We start from the raw sequence: 25988 nt of genomic DNA on the forward strand, positions 1-25988 counted from the left end.
TGCAACGGACTGCCGCAGACTCAAAATACCATTGAGTTGGCCTCCACGACCGATGAGAATCACAAAAAGGAGGTTCCTCCGTCTGTTTTGCCATTGGGCTAAAGACACAGATGATGGGTTCCAGTGTCATTTCCTACACTGAAGGGACCATCACCCCACCCAAAGGGTCTCATCCACGCGAAGCTGTTGACCCAGGGTCGAGTTATTTACCGCCGCTCAACACTCGTTGTTAGCTGTTTTAACCCTCCTCCTTTCCCATTCCGGACAGTGGGAGACATCAGGTCTAAGTGACGATAAGCTAAGGGAGAAACAGCACATTATCATAACATTCTCCCTTGCAGACATAACGCTCTCGACAAGATGTATAAGAACGTCAACCACACAGCACATAACTAAATAAACAACCACTCTAGAGTTCAAACAGACAATACGAACCAGAAAGTGGCCTATCTAACAGAGAAGGAGTGTCTCTAACACCAAAATACACAGAAACCAGCCAATCGCGTTGTTAGCTTGTATTTATATCACGCAAATGTGGTGGACATGAAATATACACAATTAGTACAAGAGGTCCCTTGGAACGTGAAGTCTTCAGAGCAGGCAAACGTACCATAAAATGATATGGTGTGGTTGAGATGCCAAGCAAACCATTTTCACCGTGGGAACACAGGCTTATATAATTTCTTTAAACCTCAAAAATATTAATAGTCCGCAAACGCAAGCTCCCCGAAAGTATTATACACAGATTTAAAATTCAGGTAGATCACACACAAAAGCACTGTTCAGATGGTTGATTAAACTTCGTTGAAATACAGGTAGATGCATAACGGAGGTGCTCCTGTAATAAAATCAGAATTATTATTATTTATCGTATGATGTGCACAGATAGATTATATAAATAAGTATACAATATATACACAATATATACAAGCAGAAGCCTATAGTTCCAAATCAAGTCCATTGATCCATTTTAAGGCCTCCTCAGTTGCATTATGAATGTCCTCCAAAGAACCTTGAAATGCTCTCTGTGGACACTCGGCAATTACGTGGTGGATGGTCTGTGAGGTAGCTCCACAATCACACCCAGAAGACTTCTGCCAGCCCCATTTATAAAGAGTATAGCCGCATCTTCTTTGATTGACTCTTATCCTGTTTAGAGTCCTCTATTGACGTCTGGGTAGATGGAATCCGGGAGGTTGAACATGAGGTAGAGTCACAAGATGTTGATTGGGAACAGAAGACTGCTGCCAATGGTGTAACCAGGCGTTCGTGATGGAGAACCCAGATTCTTCCAGTGTAATTGCAGTGCGCCAGGGTGGAGATCTAGACTTAAGTCGTGGAGGGGCAGGTTGAGTAATATCCTGGTGAACGGGGAGGTTGGAGTCCAGGCTGGTCTTCTTCCACAGTTTTAGAAGAGCTTCAGACCTCCTTAAGCAAGGCGGTGGAATATTACTGAGTGTAGGCAGCCAGGCCACGTTTGTAGAGCGAATACAACCAGTTATGATGCGCATTGCTTGATTTAGTTGAGCATCAATCTTCGCAGTATGAGTACTGTTCAGCCAAGTTGAAGCGCAGTATTCGGCAACTGAATAGCAAAGAGCTAGAGCAGTAGATCTCACCACTTGGTTGTTTGCACCCCAGGATGTGCCGGCTAATTTTTGAAGAATATTATTCCGACTTTTGATCTTGGCGGCTGTGTTGTTAATATGATGTTCATATGTTAGGGATCTGTCTAATGTGACACCTAAGTATTTTGGGAAGGGACAGTGTTGTAAGGATTGATTTCTGAATGTTATTGTAGGCTTGTAGTTGGCAAATTTATTTCTGAGATGAAACACAGATGCGACAGTCTTTTGGAGATTTGGACGGAGGCACCACTTTTGGAGGTATGTATCTAGTTTTTTTAGATCTGCTGTAAGAATTTGTTCAGCTTCTGGAAAACTTGGTGTTTGGCTAACCAGTAGTATATCATCTGCGTAAATAAATTTCCTGGACTTAGTTGCTGGTAAGTCAGCAGTATAGAGGTTGAAAAGTAAGGGTGCCAGAACAGATCCTTGTGGAAGTCCATCATTCAGTTTGTAGGTTTTGCTTACTGCATCATCCGAGAAGATCTGAAAGTTTCTGTTGCTAATCATATTGCCAATAAGATTTGTAAGCTTGAAACAGGGGATGGCAGAGATAAGTTTTAGCAGGAGCCCTTCTCGCCAAACAGTATCCTAGGCTGCTGATAAGTCTAAGAAGACAGCCATACTAATCTTTCGATTCTCAAATCCATTTTCAATATGAGAGGTCAATGCAAAAATTTGGTCAGCGCAATTTCTTCCAGGTCTGAAGCCAGCTTGTTCTGTGGGAAGGAGATTATTGATGGTTTCTGAGATCATATTGTATATTAGTCTTTCCAGGAGCTTTAGAGTAACACTTAGCAGTGCAATGGGTCTGTAGCTTTCCACTCTCAGAGGGTCCTTGTTGGGTTTCAAGATCGATATTACTTTGGTCTTCTTGAATAGTGAAGGAAGGTTACCTGTCTCCAAAATATTGGAGAAGAATTTGGTGAGCCAAGTGATTGTTGCAGGTCCAAGATGTTGCAGGAATTCAGGATAGATGCCGTCTATACCTGCTGCTTTCCCGGATTTTATGTTCTTGATGTCTTCTAGGGTTTCCTCTCTTGTGAAAGGACAAGAGAATTGGGATGATTGTTGTTTTGCTAATTGCTTTGTATATTTCAGTGCTGACCGGATTTCCCTTACAACTTATTTATCTCTATTGATCTTTGAGATAGAGATCATGTGTTTGGCTAGATCATTAATGTTAACACTCAGTTTCTGTCTACCAGCTGGCTTTGATGAGTCAAGCTTTCTAATGAGAGACCAAGCCTTTCTACTTGAGTGGGTAAAATCAAGAGATGGCACAGTATCGTTCCAAATTTGTTTTCTATTGTCATTCAGTGATTGAATAAGTTTTGTGGCTGTTTCATTGTTGCCATTTTCCTCAAATTCCTTAAGAAGGCTCTCACTCTCTGCAGTCCATCCAGGAATATATTCCTTACGGCATCCTCTTGGAATGCAGCGCCGAGCAGCACCTTTTATAACTCCAACAAATCTGTCATAGTTATTAAAGGTTGGCTTGATCCATCTTATATTTGCATCAGTTTGTGCTTTAAATTTTTCCAATTAGCTTTTTTAAAGTTCCATCTAGGTTTCAGATAAGATCGAATGACAGGAATATGCATGCCAATTTTGAGTATGACAGGCCGGTGTTGACTATGAGGGAAACTGTTGAGAACTGAGCAAAGTATCTGGTTAGGAGAGTTTGGGGATTGGGTTATGAAGGAAAGGTCTGGAGTATATTCCTTACCCCATCGGGCGGAGAAGAAGGTTCCTTTTTCTTTAGCATCGTAGATTAGTTTAAGATTTTCCATGTCCATCCAGTCAACAATTGCCTCCCCGTTTAGATCATTTTGTTGATAGCCCCAACATGTGTGATGACTGTTGAAGTCTCCTATGATTACGGTTGGGTGTTGTAAGGATGGTAGAGGAGGAGTGGGCCACGTTGTGTTTGGTGGCTTATATACGTTCATTATTGTTAGATTATTGATTTTAATTGTGATGGTGAAAATGTCATCACTTGAGCTACAGTCGACTACTGAGTAGTTAGTAATATTGTTTCTCACATAGGTACCTAAGCCATACATCTCGTGATTATTGTGAGCCACTAATTTGAAGCCTGGGATCTTGCCTCTTGTTCTTAGTTGCATATCATTGGCTGTATGAGTTTCTTGTAGCGCAATGACATCAATCTGTTGACCTTTCAGAATTTTAGCTAGACACTCGCATTTTGGTCTGCTGATGCCTTCGATGTTAAGATGGCATATTCGAATTGAAGGTCCGATTTTTCAGCTATAGGCTTCCGGGTCCTGATAAGGACCGATTTCTTCATTACTCTGTGCATTATGACCGAGAGGTCTTTTCAGACAGTTCGATCGCATCTCTTCGCCGTTGCTTTCTTAGCACCACCCGGGGGACACGTGTAGGGTAATTTAAGGTTTCACCTACGGACGTAAAGCAACGCTCGTCCCCCAAAATCAGAATGATCAAAACTTACAGTCTTGGAGATGTAGCAGGAATACCAAGGCACATGTCATAACTTACGACCACGAGGCTTGAAGACAATTACTTAAATAAATCCATGTTTATGAAGATGATATCAGTATGTTTGAAACTGAAGAAAGTGTTAGGGTATTAACCTCGGCGTATAAATGGATTCAACCAGCTCCATTAGATTAGTTGGATTCACAAGTTGCGTGAATACAGGCCGCGTCCAGCTTCCATGCTCACAGCAGACAGACTCACACCATGGCTAGCACCAGTACCAACTAACCTTCGGCTACACTCACCAGGAAAAGGTGCGCGAGCAGGCTGCGCAGTAAGTTAGAGTAAAGGCAGACCGCTACAGGAGGGAGCAGCACCAGTCAGAAGCCTCCAGCCTGATATATTAATTCCACTCGAAACACAAGCAAATTTCAAGTGAGTCGACACAGAAGATATGAACAGTATGTGACTTCTAATCACATTAAAATAAAATTAGTCCACACTTTGGAGAAAGAATTCGGTATCGAAATTTCTACGGAAATTAAACCCACTTCCAAAACTGTCTATGAAGGGAGCTTAATTACGTTAATTCCATCATAGCTGTTCGTGAGAACTATTTATTGAGGAGCTGTAGCACCAGGGGGTTATTTCTTGAAAAGAAAATGGATTGTGTCAGCAAATAGTCTGTGTATGTGTCGTGAGATAACAGATTGTTGTTGTTGAGGGTGTTGTTCATTAGGAAATGTAGTTTCTTCTGGACATATAAATGATGTGGATAGATTTTGCACTTGCACAAATTAGGACATGAATCATCTTTGCGAGGGAGAAGACGAGTGTTATGAAACACTGAGTGGCATCTTGGCCAGCAAGGAAATGTGATTTAAATCTGAAAATTGGATATAGAACTGCAGGACATGTGTGCTAGTACAGGATTCATGCACGAGAGGGTGGGGGAACCACGACAGAACTTGAATGTGTACTAGCAGCACAGTAGTTCATCACTTCTATTATCAGTTTCAATCTGTCCAAACACTAATGTTTATGTTTAGCCTTTCTGCAGATTATCGGTTTCCCAAGAATCTCAGTTTTTTAAAACTATATACAGTGGCTCCAAAGGAGAAACAATGAGCGTACTCTCATGAGACTTGACTTACTTGACTTATTTCCTGTGGCTCCTTCAGGAGCATAGGGCTTCGATGAATTTTCGCCAGCGGACTCTGCTGCGGGCTATCCGACGTAGTTCTCCCCAGGTTTTTCCTGCCTCACGTGCCTCCTCCAATATGGATCTCTTCCAGGTCTGCCGTGGTCAACCCCACTTTCGTTGTCCCTGTGGCTTCCTTCTCAATGGCTCCATCCTGCTTTCTCAACGTGTGTCCTATGCACCTCCACTTCCGCTGTTTGATCTGATTTCCAATGGGTGTTTCCCCAGTCACTTTGTTACTAATCGTGTGCGGCCAATCCTGTGCAAACACCGGTTTACAGCATATCATGAGGACAGATCTACAAGATATCTACATTGGGACAAGAATTGTAGCACATTACTTGATACATTTTATAATAATGTTTCATAAAGTCCTGATCACTGGGGACAAGGACCTATTGGTACAATGTCTCGCTGCAGTGGACATGATGAGGAAGGTTAAAGACAAGATGGACACTGGGACACACACACACACACACACACACACACACACACACACACACACACACACACACACACACACACACACACACAGTTCCCAATCTTCACAGAATCGCAATAATTCAGATTTCATGAAAATTACAAATTCCTTAATTGACTAATGCACAATAAACATCCCTTATATCACTCAAAAGAAATTAAATTATAAAACGCTATAATTACAACTTGACCAGAACAGTTACAGTTTTAGTAAACAAGCATGACTGTGTATGATGGATCTGTGACGAGAGATACTTCATTTCAACAACAGACAGGTTTTAACATAGTTTTACACTTCTTAATAGGAATAATAATAATAATAATAATAATAATAATAATAATAATAATAATAATAATAATAATAATAATAATAATAATAACAATAACGATAAAAACAGTGTGTGATTTTTTTTTTTTTTTTTAGTACCTGAAGAATGAAACGTCATTCTATTTTTAATTAAGAAGTTTCTTTTTCAGGTGGTGAAGAACTGACTATAACACAGTCGTATGTAGATCATGTGTCATAGAGTAAGAAATCCCAGAAACTAACACCTTACACATTTGTTGCAGAATATGATGCCCTCTCACGGCTAGGAATTGGTGACCCTCAGACATTTGTGCAGAAACACTTCTCCAGCGAGAAACTGATGTTATTGTCGTCTTGTGCTGTCGGGTCTCAGCTGGTCGAGCAAGTGGAAGCAGCTGTAGAAGAAGCATTGTCTACAGCGTCCTTTCTAGATGTTACAGTAAGTACCTGATTGTTTGGTCGGTTACCCCGCTACCAGCCTGCATCTGCAGTAGTAAATAACCTGATCCCCTGAGGAGTTCTCTTAGGTGGGCCGTATGCAGCAAAGGGCGTATCTCCCAGAGTGGTCACCCTACCATGAAAATGGCAGTTTAAACTGCTCGGGGAACTGTACTGGAAAGTCAGAAGAGTTGAAGGATGTGCTGTCGCCCCACTGTCTCCTGAATGCAAGCTCGCATATGTGTGGAGAGCAAGAGTGGACATCCAGTGGTGGGTGAATGAGCTTGTGCTGGTTTCTCACCAAATGAAACAGGAAAATACCTGCATTAAATGTCGTAATATATCATGGTATATTTTAAGAAAATGGAAAATCAGAAGGGCCAGGATGTCATTTAATCTTCTTATGCTATTTTTAAGGACACTTTCTCTCATCTAAACAGTGTTATGTGGCTGAAGATGTTAATAATACAGTATATGAAACATGTACCACTTTTAACCAGTAAGTTGCCATAAGCAACAAATGTATCGACAGGGTGGAAAATAAAAAATACTTAGTTGTGACTCTGTTAAGTGTGGTACGGACCATGAAGTTGATTTTGAGTGATCGAGTCAAAACTGGAAGGGGATGAGTTTGAACATTCACGCGAACTCTGCACTCTTAAAGATGTGGATGCCAGTCGACTTGCTGGGTAGAATTTAATTTTGTCTTCATTAGTAAGGAAGATCACGACTTTTTCTGTATCCATAATTAGGCTATCACAAGACAAATATGCACTACGCCGGTCAACTTCATACGATTATGTTCCAGATGTAGGCTATTGTGCGACAAATTATCGCTACCCGTCATTGTACAACTAAATATAAAATACATTTCTAACATCTGAATGGAAATGGAAATGGAAAATTCTAAATTCCCATGGAGGAAATTAGATATTTTTTAAAAGATATTTTTCACCAATAGAGCATATCAAACATGTCAAAAACATATCAGATGTATGGCTTTTCAGGCGTTTGCTCTATTAACCAGCGTTTTGTCTTAGGTCTGACACTAGACTCATCAGAGTGGGATGTGTCAGACCCTACCCACTGACGCTGGGGTGTATGCAGGTGAACTTGTCAGAAGCCCTTATAAGAGGCACAGTCTGATAACTGGATACAGGAGATAAATCTCCACAATGGAATTATTGCCCGCCTAGCAATTCCAAATGGAAAATTCTAAATTCCCATGGAGGGAATTAGATATTTTTCACCAATAGAGCATGTCAAAAATGTCAAAAACATATCAGATTTATCTCCCATTTGCAGTTATCAGACTGTGCCTCTTATAAGGGCTTCTGATAAGTTCACCAGCGTCAGTGGGTAGGGTCTGACACATTGTGTCAGACCTAAGACGAAACGCAGGTTAATAGAGCAAACGCCTGAAAAGCCTTACATCTCATCTGTTTTTGACATTTCTGAACGGAATGTGAAATGTAAGCACAGACAGGATCATTGTGTTATTCCGCAGTCTTAACTGTTAACCGGCAAGCAAAAATGAACATTTCTGAGGCTAAGGGCTTGCTCCTTGAAGGTACAACTTCAAGGCCTTTTCCCGTTATCACGTAACTGGGGTGAGGGCTCTTACCCGAATTGGAAATTATGTTCCTTGCACAAGGGATGACAAATAACATTTTCAGGGCTAGAAAAAAATGTGATCATACTAAGCGGTAATAGCAAAAATTTGTGATGCGATAAGTGAGGTATTTTTACATAGATTTACCGTATTTCACGGCATAATTGTCGCCACCGCGTAATCGTCGCATCCTTTATTTTCAATACAAAAATCGGACTTTAAAACTTTAATTACATAATCGTCGCACGTCCAAATTTTGTTCACTAATCTGGTTAAAAGGTAAATGGAACTGCAACGTAAGTTGCACATGAATGCGCAATTTAAATACGTGTATGGTTTATGGGCAATTTGGCAACACAGTCTCGTTTGCGACATGTTGCACAACGTATAAATAAATAATACCGGTATATGTACGACGCATGGCTTACCGGTAGGCTACCGGCAGTTTGACAACGTGGTCGCGAGACAGTGTACTATTTATTCACCACCTACATATTATGAGTTCCCATTTGAAATACGTAAGGCTGTAAGTTATCGCTTATCGGCAACGTCGCCAGGAAATACCGGGTACGTGGGTTGAGTGGACCTCGAACCAGCCCTCAGATACAGGTAAAATTCCCTGACCCGGCCGTGAATTGAACCCGAGGCCTCCGTGTAAGAGGCAAGCACGCTACCCCTACACCATGGGGCCGGCTCCTGTGTTATTGCGCACCAAGTGAAATCCAAGACGATAATGCAGATTTCCACGGAATTATTCAGCTCATGGTCAGCCGAATTATTTACGATGTCTCAGTTGTCATCGCTAGACTCTTATCTTACTACTACGTCATAAGCGCCCGGGCATGGGATGAAAACTTTTATCCAAGCAGTCAAGATAATTATTATCCAATGCTATTAAAGTTTTATTTTATAAACTCGTCAGTAATGTAATGTAAAATCATCAATAACTGGGAAGAAATATTAACCTAATTACCGTATGTTTAAAAGAAATTGAAAAAAATGAATGTTTGTTACTGACGTCTCGGAATACAGTCAACTATACAGTAGATCTACACCGCGCTAGCTAGAGCTCCGGTTTGCGAGCTTTGCGCAAGCGCAGTAGTGTGTCGCAACCAACGAGCTAAACTGATAAATTGCTGCATGCTTCCTTGCTGCCTAACAGTATTGGCTGCTCTGGATTGGACAGATCACAGATGCATTTATTTGTTTCAGATTTACGTGATTACTGTAGACATGTGTGCGTGAGAATTTAAGTTTTTAATTTGTGTTTGGGGTGTTTGCAGAAATAATTTGTTTTAATAGTGAACAGTTACGGAAAGTCATTTATATCGCAAACATTAACGTGTGAAGCATTTATAAGCGATTATGGGTAAATATAGAAACTATTCTGCAGGCTTCAAGCTAAGCGTAATTGCCTTCGCTGAACAGCACGGGAACAGAGCTGGAGAAAGAAAATTTTTAGTGAGTGAAAAGTTGGTGCATGACTGGCGGAAAGTAAAAAACAAGCTAAAAAGCACAAACCCTTCTAGACGCGCGTTTAGAGGTCCTAAAACAGGGAAGTTTCCTATAATTGACGAAGAAGTGTTTAGGTACGTCAGTGAAATACGTAACAATGGCTGCAGTGTATCATATGAAATATTACAAATTAAGGGACAGGAGGTAGCGCGCAAACACAACATACCGGTAACTCAGTTTAAGGCGACTCGTGGGTGGATTAAAAGGTTCATGCGACGACACAATCTGTCAGTGCAAAGGAGAACAACACTAAGCCAAAAGTTGCCTGCTGATTACACGGACAAGATTGTAAATTTTCACCGATTGTCGTACGTTTGCGCAAGGAAACTTCATACTCGCTTTCTCAAATCGGTAATGCCGATCAGACCCCAATCATTTTTGATATGCCTCGCAACAGCACTATTGCGCTAAAAGGATCACGGAGTGTATTAATGAAAACCAGCGGTAGTGAGAAGTTGCGATGCACGGCAATGCTAGCCATTACAGCTGATGGGAGAAAGTTGCCGCCTTACATCATTTTCAAGAGGAAAACGATGCCTAAGAATATACAGTTTCCCCGTGGAATTCATGTACGAGTGCAACCAAAGGGTTGGATGGACGTAGAACTCATGCTGGACTGGGTTAAAACTGTGTGGAATAGAAGACCTGGTGCACTACTAAAACAACCAGCTCTGCTTGTTTTAGATAGTTTCCGAGGTCACCTCGTGAACGAAGTGAAGCAAATTCTCACTACAAATAAGACACGACAGATAGTCATTCCTGGTGGCCTAACATCTGCTTTGTAGCCACTAGACGTATGTGTTAAACCCTTTAAAGACCACTTACGTCGATTTTACAACGAGTGGATGATGAGCGGCGATCAGCAATTGACGCCCGCCGGAAATATCAGGCGTCCACCCTTGGACTTGTTATGCTCGTGGGTGAAGAAGAGTTGGGATCTTATACCACCTGAACTAGTCTCCAAGAGCTTCAAAAGGACTGGGATTTTGAATGCACTAGACGGTTCCGAGGATGACTCAGTGTGGCAGGGAGACGAAGAATCTGATACTGGTATTAACAGAGGAGAGGACGGCGCATCAGATAGCGAAACCTGCGATAGCGACACCGAAGATTTGGAATAAATTGCGTACCGGTAAGTTCGCATTTCACAACAAAGCGATAATTTTTTGCAAGTGTAATATTTTAACTTTAATACTCAAATTAATAACAATTAACTTAATACGTTAATTTTTATTTTCAGGTTGGAAAAACGTTCGCCGAATTGTTGCGAAAAATTATGAATTTTGTTTTAGATTATTTTAATTATTTTGATGTATAAACGCGAGTATTCCGTGCAACTTTAATTTGTATCAAATACAATTTAGTTATAAATACATTTTTTGAGTAATACAAATACTGGTATTAAATATTCATCGTATAATGGTCGCACCCTACAATTTTTTCGAAAATTTTTGTATAAAAAGTGCGACGATTATGCCGTGAAATACGGTAATACGATGAGAATCGAGACTTCAAATTTATGATGTGCTAAACAGGAAAACGTGTTAATGAGGAACGCACTAATGGGGTTCCACTGTAATTATTTTCCATATTGAGACACATTTTTACCACTAGCACTGTCAGTTACATGTCACTAATTTTCTACATTATCTGGTAAATAATAATAATTATTATTATTTTTAAAAATCTTAATAGTGAAACTCAGTTAAGAAGTTTTTTCAAGGGACCACAAATGAAGAGCTTCTTAAGCAGGAAACTTCTTAAAAGGAGTAATACCTGAAAACACATGCATGTGAAACACACAACCAACAGATTTCCTTGTTTGTGAACAATACCGAAATAGGCTGATATAGAAGAGCTGCTAAAAGAAAGCCACAATATAAATACAGTATTAGATTATCATGACATGAATTTTTGGAGATAAAGTAATTGAACATACTGTATTATAAAAATTCTTGATAAGAGAAGGGAGCATGTTATATAAAACCTTGCACAAAAGATAAAAGAAACACTAAGAACATTAACACAGTAGATGGTGACCGTACATACTGCATTAGACATTAAATACATTTCCAAACACAAAAGTCTAGGCTCCTTCTTGGAAAAGAAATTGTCCAGGGTTGACTGTTTTTTTTTTTTTGTTTTTGTTTTTTACTGCTTTCTTGAACTATGAACCACCGAGCTGGATAGCTGCAGTCACTTAAGTGCGGCCAGTATTCACACAAGGCAAATACCGGGGCTGTACCTTAAAGCCACGGCCGCTTCCTTCCCATTCCTAGCCCTTTCCAGTCCCATCGTCGCTGTAAGACCCATCTGTGTCGGTGCGACGTAAAGCAACTTGCAAAAAAAAAAAAAAAAGGAAAAAAAACTATAAACCTCTCCATATCCCACATCGCCTTCCATGTGTTCTGAGGCACACTGACTGAACCTTCCATAAACCGCCTCAGTTTTTCACACCCCCCGACATCTGCTTCAAGTTAACGGCAGCAGACGGGAGATTCTTAGAGATTCTTAGAACGTATTCATAAGCCTATATCGCCCCTGCATTCCTCCTAGTTGTTACGGCCACGGACGTAGTGTCTGGCTGTTTCGCAAGTACCGCATGGACAAGCCGATATTGAGTTTATTTTCCTGCTTTAATCCTCTTCGTGCAAAAGGTAATGAAGAAAAGAAAAGCAGGTTCGAAGTTGCAGAAATGAGTGCATGGGAAAGTATTGGGGTATTGCGTGCGAGTGATGAAGGCGCAGTAGCAACACTACCACATCTAAACATAAACAGATCATCGCCGTAAGACCTATCTGTGTCGGTGCAACGTAAAGCCCCTAGCAAAAAAAAAAAAAAAAAAGTAAACAGTTTCTTTACCCGCGGTTATTTTATTTCATGTCTCCTCATCCTTGTGCTACGTTCTAATAATGCGATGTAATAATTATGAGTGACACGATAATACAATGTTTAGCTCGTATAAAGGTAAAAATAAAAATAACTTTCTATTTTATGCCAACACGTGGTATTGCAATGCCTCTGAGTGCATGTCTCAGGCCCCCTCTCACCAACACCCAGCTGGTTATCAACATTCGTTCAACTTCGTAGATGATCAGGATCTTTCGGCGAGCTGTTTGGCGGCATAATATGTATCGGCTGGCAAGTCGGCTGTTTCCTGCATAGAGTCGGGATGTTCCTTTGTTTCGTAATGGTTTATTCACCTAACTAATAATGGACACGGAAAATCTTATCAATTTACTTCCAAAACGTAATTTCCTCTATGACAAGACCCATGCATAAGCATTATTGCAACAACAATGTAAGAGAGAATGTCTGGAAGGAAATAAGCAAGGGAATGAAAAATCAAACAGGTTACTTTATTTCGCAATTATTGTTGACCTTATTTCAGAATCATATTATCATGTTGGAGTTTATATACAGTATGGTATGTCAATACGATAATTGACAGGGCTTGGAATGTACAGTATTTACCGTAAACAATTTTGTAACTGGCATTCCCTATGATTGTCGTTCATCTATTCCTAACAAACAGTACGGTAATGCATAAGAAGCTGCTTTGTTGTGGACAAATACATTTTTCGGTTTTTAATTAATGTTGATGCCACCTCGATTAATGACTTCACCCTATCGCGGCACGCAACTTACTGCATTAACGTTTTATCAAACCATCCATTGTGTACTTTGTGTTTCCCGCGTAGAATCCCATTTGATTCTATTCTGCTTGATGTAAACGGTGGAGTGGAAATTACGACTGAAGGGTTCGATTTGATTCCACAAGGTGAGAGTTAGCATGTGGTGTTGGTGTTGTCATAGCATGACGTCATATGGCCTTGGAAAGCCCGGAGAGGCTCCATGACAGGCGCAAACGGTCTAACTCAGGGTTCAACTTGCACGGGGACTGGAGGGTTCTAACCATGAGATGCTCTGAGCGGACGTTTTCTATCTCAAGGGGCTCTAAAGTTGAACTGTTTAACCGGGAAATATATTTACAACAGAACACTTTACGTGGGATAAATATACATATATCTTAATGCAGCTGATCAAGGGACCAAGAATATCACACTTCTTAGGTGGGAAAACGTCTTATGCAGAAACTTCTTAACCGAGTTTCACTGTAATTAACTTTATCAGCCACAATGGACCACTTAAGTCTTCGATGTAAACTTTTTCTTTGAAGGTTGTACTGTTTGATTCTTTGTTATAATTATAATAATAACAGTAATCAGGGAGAAACTAATTTCATTTTTTGGACATTTAATCAGGACACCAAAGAACAGGATCATCAGGAGAATAATAGAAAAATAATAAGTGCAACATTAAGTGGATTACGGAAATCAAGGAGATGTGGATGGACTACAAATTATAGTGGAAGGCCTAAGGAACAAAACCGACAAAATGAGGAAACTCACAGCCAAGCAAACCAGAATCAAGAGACAGACAATAGGAAGAGTGATTTCCGATGAAGAAGGAAAGATAAGATCCGAGAGAATGAAGTGGTCCACTGAAGACCATCAAATGTAAATAAATAAATAAATAATAATATTAATGAATATTATTTAAATTGACACAAATGCAAACTTAACTGACTTACAATGTAGTTCTACATAACATAAAAGATACACAGTCTTTGTCATGTTTACAATTAATGATATAAAGAGCCATAAAATTCAAACACTCACTGTCATTAGAGCTTCCAAAGAATCTTGTATCTTTAACTTTCTTGAAGCTGACACCGTTTTGTATTTCAGAAATCTTTCTTGTACATAAGGTGTTGGATCCCACAAATAAACAGGACATATTTTCAATCTGCTGGATGACTTTGTGGTGCTAAATCCCTTCTCACAGGCAGCACAGTATTGATATAGCCACACGTTTAACATTAGTGAACATTACTGTCTCGAAGGGTATGCAGAACTTTTCACATAGTTTTGAAAACTTCTTCTCTATCTACTGGCCATCTCGATATTTTCAATCAGTGCTTTGAACTCTCGTGTATTGGCTGCATCACTTTGAGAATTTCACTTGGAGAAAATTGTTGTCAACAGTCTAGATTTAGGATTCTCAGACAGACTCTAAACAAATGTATCATCATTCATTTCTACCACACAGAATGGCGGGATAGCTGGTATGCGGTTAAAGTGGTACGTGCAGTCCACCTACATTGAAAAAGGGCTGCACCATCTTGGGACAAGGACACAAATTAATTTACTTTACCGTATAATCCTAAATACCACCCGCCACCGAATAAGAGCCACACCCTAAATTTAAGATAGTAAAATACGGAAAAAATAAAATAACTTACATACCTATTTAATTTTCTTCAAATATACCACAAATATAAATTCAAACAGCTTACAATTAATAAAATCATCACAAAATTTATAAATAAAATACGTCCAATACTCAGATCATTCACAATTCACTGTCGTCATCTGAAGTTTCACCATAGGAACTTTTGTTGCTGGCATCTTTCCACAAATAGTCGTGCTCACTACCGTCTGCTGAATTTGAAATTCCACATTTCTCAAAGCTATCATTGGGAATGCGCTCCCATGCGGTCTTGATCCAGCTGCATATTAGTCCCACTTCAGGCCTCTTCACTCGTCTGCTTGGTGTTTATGCGTGATCACCATCAGACATCCATTCAGTGTACAACTGTTTCTTTGCAGTTTTGAAAGGCTGGTTCACGCACACATCCAACATCTGTAGAATAGAAGTGAGTCCTCCGGGAATTATCGCAAGATCGTTTTTTTTCCTTTCCCCGTAATATCTTTTACGGCGTCAGTTGTATGTCCCCGGTAACTGTCCAACACAAGCATGTTTTGTTTTTGTAACAAAGCTCCCGGGCGACATTGCCAAACGCACTTCACCCAGTCCATCCAGCTGGACTCGTGTTCTAACAATAACACTGGGCGGCAAGTTTCCATTCGGAAGTGTTTTCCTTTTCAGAACCACATACAACACAACATTAGCGTGCATCGTCGCTTTTCGGTACCACCTGTTTTGATGGTTACACTTTTAGAACCCTTCGTATCCACCGTATTTTCCAACGACATTTCAAAATAGACAGGTGTCTGGTCAGCATTCCGCATTTGCGACAGCAAATAAGAATTTTGCTTCCTCAAATGAATGTGACACTGAAAGGCCGTTAATTTTTCTTCATGTGCCCTAGGGAGACGTCGTGAAATAGACGTACATCTCCGAATGCACTATCCCTTTCTCCGATAAAAGTTTCAGATCCATCCGCGGCTTGCAGTAGAACCCTGTGTTTTGAGTTCTTTTGAGATCTCTAGTGCTTTCAATTGACACACATCACTAGAAACACCATATCCTAACTCACGTTTTTCTATAACAAATATTTGGATTCGTTCTTCAATTTCCGTAAACACTGCACTCTGCCCGCGGAATGTTCTGCAATTGATATTACTTTTTAGAAGTATTTCATTCTTCTTCCGACAATCACGAATACGCGATTCATCAATATCGTACTTTCTGCCAATGGCAAGATTTCCGCATGTTTCAACTTCACTTACAACTTTAAGTTTCTCACGCCGTTTTGAATCCATCGCTTACTATCGAGACAGCACTTTCACGGGACAGATTCGGAACTCGAATGTGAGTGAGGTAGACTTCCGTAACCAACAGTCTCGACTCTCGCGAAGTACGATATCCCGCGAGATCAGCTATTCGCGCACCCAGCATGCCAGCAACACTTGTGAAACAAATGACGATCGAGCAGCAGCAGCAGCTTTCATATTTACCGCATGTTTACCCATATTCTTCAATTCATCATATTTCATTACCTTACATTTCGCGTTTACATGCCACTGTAACCGTATTGAAAAAATCAATCTTGTTTTCTAGAACGCAACTAAAACACAATAAGACCCGAATGCCCGTTTACATGTGGTATATTGGGTACGGTAACCGTATTCAAATCTATTTCAATACTCCATGTAAAAGTAGTCAATATTTACACGAATGAACGGCTCGATTTAGAAGATTTAGAACCAATATTTTGGGGAAAAAAGTGCGGGTGGTATTCAGGATTATGCGGTACTTACAATAGAAAATGGACCATTTTTAAGTGGAACAGTGTGAAGATTTCCATTTTGTATGTCAGTTTCAGCCTTCTTCAAATATTTTCTAGGGCACTTTCTTTCAATAGCACAAATGTTTCTTTGAACCCTGTAGACATCGGCCAGACTAGTAGCTGTAAATCTTTCCAAAGTAAACCAGCGCATACACAAAAAATTCTCTGCTATACTTTTGCTATTTCCAGTCCTAGCTTGTTTGAACAGGCCTGTAGTTGATACTGAATATTTGGGGAACTATGGTACAATGAATATCACTTTATCCTTGAAAATATCAAATATATTCACCGAGTTTACTCAGTTCTATTGTATAGAATCAAGAATCTTTATTTGCCATTGACCATACACAATGAAATAGGCTTTGTCAACTGATAATAATTTAGTACTTAATATTACTAAGGCTGAATGAACATGCACCTTTTATTAAAACTTAATACCAACATCATGCATTTCTAAGAATTGAGAGGTATTATAAAAAGGATTTTCTATTAATCAATCGTACATTTTCCTTTTAAAATTACTTAAAGGAGTGGATTGTACAGAATGTGGTAATTTATTAAATAATCTGGAATGTGTTTATAGAAGATTTTATTTGTAAACCTTGATAAGTAGTACTTACTGTATGATCTGAAGTGTGGTGATAGAATGTTTTATTTGTATTCCGTGTAACTACCTAACCTGTACAGTTAGGTAACATATGGTATTTGTAACTAGTAGATTTAATTTTTGTATTTACTGGAACTGTCCAGAAAGTTGTGACATGAATTTTTGAACAGGGTGTGTGGGCTTTTGTTAGTTATGTATTCTAGAAAGTATGTTCTGACTATTCTGGAAATGGAAGATTTGCGATAGTATGTATTCGAGAAAGTATTTAAACATCGTGACCGAAGTAAGTGTTGTGATTGGTGAATCTGGGCAAGTTCCTGTGTTCTGATTGGCTACTCCAAGGCCAGGGCTGGGCAGCATTTCGTGGGTGGTCTGAGGTCTTGGTCTTGGTCTTGGCCTGCCGAGCCTGCCGAAGTTTTTGACGTCTTGAACGTCTCCTCGGTACCAGCAGGTACCAGGGGTAAGCGCTGTTGCTTTCTGTCCAGTTTTAAGTTCTATTTAGTTCTCATTGGTGTATCATAGGAGTTTGCCTTAATTGCCACTCTGTTGATCAGATATGAAAAGCAAGTTTTGATTTCACTCTAAAATGTAATAGTACTTTGTGCTTCCTCTTACCTTCAAAATTGTATTTGTGGAATTTGTTTTGTACTGAGATGTACTTGCTTAACTCTTGGAACTTAAGGCAAAGCTCTTGTCTAGGAAAATAACATGCATATCATGTGTAGTGTGTATCTACAGCCGAATTTGTTTCAGAAGGTAATTTGTAGTGCCGATTTTGTAAATAATATTTTAAAAACCAGAGATCACTGTTGGCTTTTCAGGAACTGCAACCTTCGCCCCTCCATGGCCCTTCGTAAGATTTCCCAGTCACCTTTCCACGTTCCTGGTTTATTATCATCAAGTTGTTCCTACAGATTTTTACCAGTGTTTTTATCGGCGGAGTTCCGCGTAGTTCATCAGATGTTTTATTGTGTGTGTAGTGTCTTAGCTACCGTGTAATTGCACTTACTTTCCTCCCTTTACTGTGTTTGGTGTAGCCGCTGAAGCACTGGTTACATAAACAACTGATTTTATGTGAGTGAGCCGTTTCTGACAGCCTGTGAATTGGGATGTCAATGTCTGCTTTGCCCTGAGTATCATGAAGGTGAATGTTTTCCCTAGTACTGAATTCATTAATGTTGTTTTTAACATATGTCAAAGATGATGATGATTATTATTATTATTATTATTATGATTATTATGATTATTATTATTATTATTATTATTATTATTATTATTATTATTATTATTATTATTATTATTATTATTATTATTGTACCGGGTGGTACACCTCCACGCCGCTTATTTAAAATTTGTGCCAATTGAAACTCCTCTGCTGGAGGAAGTCTGAACTCTATCTACGGTATTAATTTTCAAGTTTCTCAGAAGATGTCACTACTTGGAAACTTTGGAGTTTTTGAACGGGGTCATTTTTGATGTATTTTTGTTCTACCTGTAGTAAGAAGTGTGAACTTTCTCTTCTAGAGGACACTACTGAAAAACTACAATGGTGCACCCTAGTGCGAAGTGAAAGAACTTTTTTTTTGGAGAAAATTTAATTTCAAAAGTTTGTTCTTTGCTAAATTTATTTCAGTCATTGTTTAAGTTGGCAATATTACCCTTTCTTTCCCCTTGTTTTGAATTTAGCCAATCCCGAATTTCTTCAATTAATTTTCCACCAATTATGTGTTTCTTCTTCAGATTGTGTAGGGGTTTTCTTGGTTAGCCAATAAAGTTTTTTTGGGAGGGTGTTCTCATTCCCCTAACGCCTCGAACTTTCCGCGAGAGTATATAAACTGCTGATTTTAGGGTCTCCGGGCCACTTCTGTACCATCTTTCAGTGTGTAAAGTACGTAGCAGGGGGCGGGAAGCGCCTCTTTCTTCGGGCAGCAGCTTAATAACCAGGTAATGGCCTTTTAATATCTTCTTTTCTTGCTAGCTCAGCAGTTTAACTCTCGGGGCGGGTCCGAAGCATTTCCACCATGTAACCTTTTCCTAAAATGTAACTACTCTTAGCATCTATTCTCTTTTAAAGCTACATATTGGGATAGAGAGTGCTTAACCCTCTCGAGCTCCCACTCATATTGCTTTGAGGTGAACTTATTTCTCACAACCGATTCTTCCTTAATGTAAAGTAAATTGTTCTTTTCTAAAGTCACCTCTGTAGTATGGGATTAGCCCTTGCATTAGTGGCCTAGAGCCAAATTAGGTTTTAAAACAAATACATTAGGAGTGCAGATCGCCTCCTCTCAAATTGTTATTTTAGAGGTCATGTAATTAACCTTTTTCTCACTTAATAGGCCTCAGTAGGTTGGGTATTTTACCCCTGTATCTATGTCCTTAGAGGACAACTTGAAGGTGGAGTTTGGTGTGGCCTTTGATAGGCTTAAAGTCGAGAGCGAGTGGCTCTTTCTCGTAAATTGAGTGTTGTATACCTCGAGGAGGCTTTTCTGTGTAATTTAGAGCAAGTGCTCCTGGGCATGAATGGGGTTTTCTGCCCCTCTGTGAAATCTTGTTTTGAGGTAAAGTTGGGCTAGTTGCCCAAGAATTGTGTGTCTGGCTCTCGGAGCCCAAATCCTGTAATTGTACATTCTCGATTAGTGGTTTTGCTACTCTGTAGCTGCAATTATTGTTATTTCTGGTTTTTTGCTAAGAAAATATAACCTTGTTAAATTTTAAATTCACTTTAATTTCATAGCCTGAGACCTGTTCACCCCCCGCACCTTCTTTCACCTCTAACTACCACGGAAAACTCCGTAACAATTATTATTATTATTATTATTATTATTATTATTATTATTATTGTCCGACTCGTTGGCTGAATGGTCAGCGTACTGGCCTTCGGTTCAGAGGGTCCCGGGTTCGATTCCCGGCCGGGTCGGGGATTTTAATCGCTTCTGATTAATTCTTCTGGCTTGGGGACTGGGTGTATATGTCCGTCCCAACACTCTCCTCATCATATTCAGACAACACACTACACTACCAACCACCACAGAAACACGCAATAGTGCTTACATCCCTCCATAGAGGGTTGGCGTCAGGAAGGGCATCCGGCCGTAAAAACAGGGCCAAATCCACATGTGTGATGCAGTTCGCACCCGCGACCCCACAGGTGTGGGAAAAAGCGGCAGGAAAAGAAGAAGAAGATTATTATTATTATTATTATTATTATTATTATTATTATTATTATTATTATTATTTATTTTTTTTTTTTTTTTTTTTTTTTTTTTTTATTTTTTTTTTTTTTTGTCACCCACATTGGAGCACTTGAATCAATCCATATGCATGCAAGTTCTTCTTTTGCTTCCAGAACTTCTTCATTCTTTCTGACCTGGCTGCCCTTTCTTCATCAGTTATGGTGTACTGCTTGTGTGTAAAAGTTTTTAGTTTAAGTCTGAGGACTCTGTTTCTCAGGATCCTCTTCTCTTCTCGGTCTTCAATTTGCTGCATTGTCAAGCCTAACTCATCTAAATCATCTCGGACTTCTTTGAACCAATTATTCTTGGTTTTACTTTTCCAAAAGTAGTTGAAAAGATGTTTCAGTACCCTGATTTTTGGTAGTCTCGATATGTGGCAGAAAAATGCAACCCTCCTTTTCGGCATTGTCTGTTATTGACTCAGTTTCCTGGTATACAACTTCATTAGGTAATAATCGCTATTGTCCATCTACTTGGTGTTTTTTGTTTATGATTGTTCTAAGGATTCTTCTTTCTGTCTTCTGTAATTTATCTGTTGTTGATTTGGTATTCAATTGAATAGTGTTTCACTAGCATAGGTAGCTTCAGGTTTAATAACGGAGTTGTAGTGTTTATCGAGACAGATTTCTTCTTGTAGGTTGGCCAAGTGATACGTTGTGCTTGTTTCAGTTTTGTTGTTCTATTTTCTGATACTTTCTTGTTTAAGTTCCAAGTAATAATCTCCCCAAGATACTTGAATTTATTTATAATCTTAATTTGTTTCTTATATTCAGTATGATAGTTGGTGTTTCAACCTTGAAGGATGGCATCATTTCCGTCTTTTCAAATGAGATTTGTTGTCCGACTTTTGCTGCAATTTTTTCAAATTCTCAATTTGATATTTAGCCTCTTCCACACTATTTGCGAGCAGTGCAAAGTCATCTGCAAATACCACGCAATTGAGTTAGATATTTTTGCCAATCTTGATGTTTGGTTGGCATTTCTTAGTCCACTCTCGCATGATTTTCTCCAGTGTGCCGTTAAATAGTAATGGTGAGAGACCGTCACCCTGTCAAAGTCCAGTCAGGATTTCAAATGATTCAGACAACTCCCCTCTGAATTTCACTTTTGATTTAGTGTTCTTAATAGCAATTCCAATAAGGCTGATTAAGTTTCTGATGTAATCCAAATTCCTTGAGGATTTTAAGTAATGACTCACAATGGATGCTGTCATACGCTTTCTTGAAGTCAACAAAAGTGATGACTAACTTTTTGTTTTCTCACTAAACTTCTTCCAGGTGTCCTCTCTGGTTAAAAAACCAAGTATTTGATAACTTTCGTCTAACTAGATTACTAACTAAAATTATGTAAATTAATGGACGACCATACCCGTAAATTGTATTGTAGCAGAAGCTTTTGTACTTTGTGGCTATTAAATTGAAACAAGAAATAAAGTGGTTCAACCTATTCAATACAAGGAAAATAAGAAATGTGGTGTTAACATTCTTATTTGATTAAAAGCGGTACCGGTTTCGAGCACTAATCTGGGTCATCTTCAGCCGATTATACAAAAAATTTACAAAAATGCATAGGAAAACAAAAAAGTGAAGGATAAGTCTTTCACAAAAGCAGTTCAAGAAGCAATATAACACAATAGGGATTAGCACTGCGCAATTTTAAATCCTAAAATCCAGAAGAATTTGAAGATCAGTCATTTATATGAAGCAAGGCTCAAGCTCCTGAAGATCAGTACAACACACGTAATGTCTGGCACTGTGCCTCAAAATGTTTACGAGAAGAGGTGAACAGTTCAGTGAATAAGGATGTAAACACTGCCAGGCGTGAAGTCACAACACGATTTAATAAATTAGAAGTCGAAGACAAGTCACTTAAATGAAGTAAGGTGTTGGCTCCTGAAGATCAGCGCAACATACGCAATGTCCGGCACTGTGCTTTTAAATGCCGACGAAACTCGGTGAATAGCTTAATGATCAAGTCTGCAAATGCTTTCAGTCGCAAAAATATATAATACAATTTAATATAATTGAAGTATGTATCAATGTTAATAGGTTCTTGTAGATTCCTTAGAGATGCAGAACCGTTGACATAAAAAAACAACTGTCTATTGTCTTGAGTTTGTCCACCCTCAGACATTCCTTCAATATACAATTCATTACTTACACTTCATTTTATCTTTCACAGATAAGTATAATACCAGCACACAGGTATAGATGAGGAAAAAGCCTCCACCATAATCTAATATTAAACAACTCCAGGACCACATCATCTGCTTTTAACGTAAAGAACAAGACTCCACTTACAGCCGAGCTGCACATACCTACCTCTATCCACACAACAATGAAAGTGTTTTATTATATGTATATATAAAGACATCTTTTAAGCAAGTAATAGGACATTTTAAGAGATCCGTGTCATTACCTCTGATCACTAGCATCAATTGATGCACAACTATGGATAAAAACTCCAACACAGGAACCAAATGAAGACATACACAAGACAGGCATGTTCAAACTTATGAAGTGTTTTACACATGTTGTTTTAATGTATTTTAATGTGTTTACTATATTTGTACTTAAAGTATTAGAATAGGTTGCATAGTCAAATTCCATGTCTTAAAAGAAGACAGTTTTATACCCACATACCCTAAATGATAACACATATGCAATTTACATTTAGCATGCCCAATTTGAACACATTCAGATATGTTGTTTCCTCGCGTCATCCCTTAAGACAGAGTAATGTCAATTCTTGCCTAACATATATGTAAAGGTACAAAACTATGTTCAGCTGATGATGACCAGATAAGGTCAAAACCGGTACTGTAAGATAATTTTTTTTTTCTACAATAAACCATACTGATAAGGTAGAAATCCTTTCTTATTTGTATATATAAAATTAGTTAACACGATTAGCTGCCTCTGTGGATCAGTGGTAGAGTGTCGGCCTCAGGATCCCAAGATAGCAGGTTTAAACCGGGCAGAGGTAGTCGGATTTTTGAAGGGCGGAAAAAACTCCATTCGACACTCCATGCTGTACGATGTCGACATGTAAAAGATCTCTGGTGACACATTCGGTGTTTACCCGACCAAATTAATTAAATCTCAGCCACAGACGCCCAAGAAAGTTTCGGTTTACTCGGTCTGCCATCTAGTGGGCCTAGAGTAAAACGGAGCGTCGAAATTGACGAGCAGACAGCCAGATGGCGTCAACTTGAAATGTCTGCACACGGTAGCTGAGGCCATACAATGATTATTATTATTATTATTATTATTATTATTATTATTATTATTATTATTATTATTATTTAACACGATTTTGTGCTCTTAATTTTATCTTGACCCCAAAAAATGTTATTAGCAATAGAATGTTTCGAATGTTCTACCCGCTGACATAATCCACCTCTGGCAAGATAAGGTGGTATATGATGTTCCACATTTCACTCTGCCTGCTGCTGCAGCCAGCTGTGAGCTAGCGCACGGCGCGTAGTTGGAGTTCAATTGGTGGGGACTCTGACTTGGACCAGCGTTCCTGGTATATTACCTCCTTCCCTTGGAGAAAGAAAATTCGATAAGGATTTTCTTTTGGTTCAATGTTCTCTCCTGAATTACCTTTTTAAAGGTAGCCGCATTGTAGATACCTTCGGCGTTGCCATCGAGATTATTTACTTTGTATGCTGCATTATCGAGAAGCTCCACAATCATGTATGGTCCTATATAAAGAGGACAGAACTTAGCGTAGATTTGGGGTTCAGGATGCGAGACTGCTGGTTTTCCTATCAAGATTAAGTCGTCATTTTGAAGTGGTTTAAATTTAAGAATTTCATCTTATATCCATATTGAACTGAGAACATAAGAGAGGTAACTTAAGGCGTCCACCTTTTCAATACAAATAAATGATATAATGGTTAAGTTACAACATGTTTACTTGGAACTAGTTTCAATGCTATTTAGTGTCGTGAGTGAGAAATAAGCATAGGTACATACATAAAAGCATATACATTATATTATAATATTATGATTAAATAAGAGTAAAAAGGGGAATAAAACAGTGAATAGGTATTCAATCACAAGTTCAGAACAACCCATGGAGGGTAAATTAAAATAGTAATCTAATTGTACAAACACTAGTTAGGGCTCAACAAACACAATCTTTTAAAAATACATATAACACTTTAAAGTCCGAGATGAACTTGGTAGTCAAAGATTTGAATTTGTAGTCACTTTTTTCATTAAATGATGTCACTTATTAGGTAAGAGTGTAATGAACATTTTCTTTGAGCTTTATATTCGAAGTGGTTGTTGAAAAGTGTGATTCCTCACTCGTCTTGTTCGGATCCGTGCAGCATGGTGAAGTTTTTCCCTCGCCATATTCACGTGAGTCTGGAACGCGACTGCAGAGTCTTGAGGTGATGGTAACACCTCATCCCATGGTCTATCAGGTGTGAGATGTGAATTTTCGTAGGGATGTCTTGAATTGATTCGTGGACTGTGTAATTTACTGTTCGCTGCATTATGTGTAAAACCTCGATCCACTTCCAGTGCTGTGTTCCACAGTACAGTCGACAAAATCTTGCAATTTCTCGCATGATTCTTTCAGCGAGGTTAGCCTCAGGCACAGCCAACTCGAAGTTCCGGCCTGCTACACATGACAGTTCCATAGTGATGATGTCAGTTTTTTAGTGCAGCGATATGTAGGCACGAGTCTTGTTTACATGGTGGTTTCATAGCACGTTGTTATTTCAACGTTATTAGAGGTGTTCGTTCGTGTTTAAAAGTCATAACTGTATGAAAACGCATCAGTAAAGGATGTATTTTCAGCAATAGTATTTGTTAAATACTATATAATTCTAATTTGAGCAGCCTGATGTTAAGAAGTATTGCTAGGTTATGTGATAGGTTAAGTGTACCTACTGAGCTATTATGAAATGTATAAAGTACTCTAAAGTTTATCATTTAATTATGATTATTATTGTAATGTGTTAGTGTAGTTATGCTCCTCTTTGCAAAATGGGGTGAACGTGTAGAATGCCTCGATTTAGGCCTACATCCAATTACTGTTCAAATAAGGAGGTGGCTATCTCAGCATTTGCATTTCCTAGCTATAAGAAGAAGCGAGCAAAATGGATTTATGCTATACACCGATCTAATTTTGAACTCGGTAAATATGCCTGTGTCTGTATTAAACACTTTTCCGAAAATCACATAATTCGAGTTGATACTGCAAAACGACCAGATGGTTCCGTTTTAACTGTGCGTAGGGTAAAGCCAAAACTAACCGACGATGCTATGCCAACTATATTTCCTGGGCAGCCGTCATATGTGTCTCAACCAATACCTGCCAAACAAAAATCGCCAGAAGAAGGAGACAAGATATCAAATTATGAGGACTTGTTGGGTAAGTTAACAACC

At 39.0% G+C, this 25988-nt stretch overlaps 1 protein-coding gene across 1 annotated transcript in view; it reads left to right on the top strand.

Moving 5' to 3' along the window:
* The window catches only part of Ufl1 (UFM1 specific ligase 1), a 392500-nt gene that overhangs the window by 147383 nt on the left and 219129 nt on the right, over positions 1 to 25988 (top strand). The window contains exon 6 of the mRNA XM_067143679.2: positions 6340 to 6515. Within this exon, the coding sequence (XP_066999780.1) occupies positions 6340 to 6515 (176 nt within the window). The remainder of the gene's footprint in view (positions 1 to 6339; positions 6516 to 25988) is intronic.

The sequence above is a fragment of the Anabrus simplex genome, chromosome 3 (assembly GCF_040414725.1).
Source record: "Anabrus simplex isolate iqAnaSimp1 chromosome 3, ASM4041472v1, whole genome shotgun sequence".
NCBI lineage: Eukaryota > Metazoa > Arthropoda > Insecta > Orthoptera > Tettigoniidae > Anabrus > Anabrus simplex.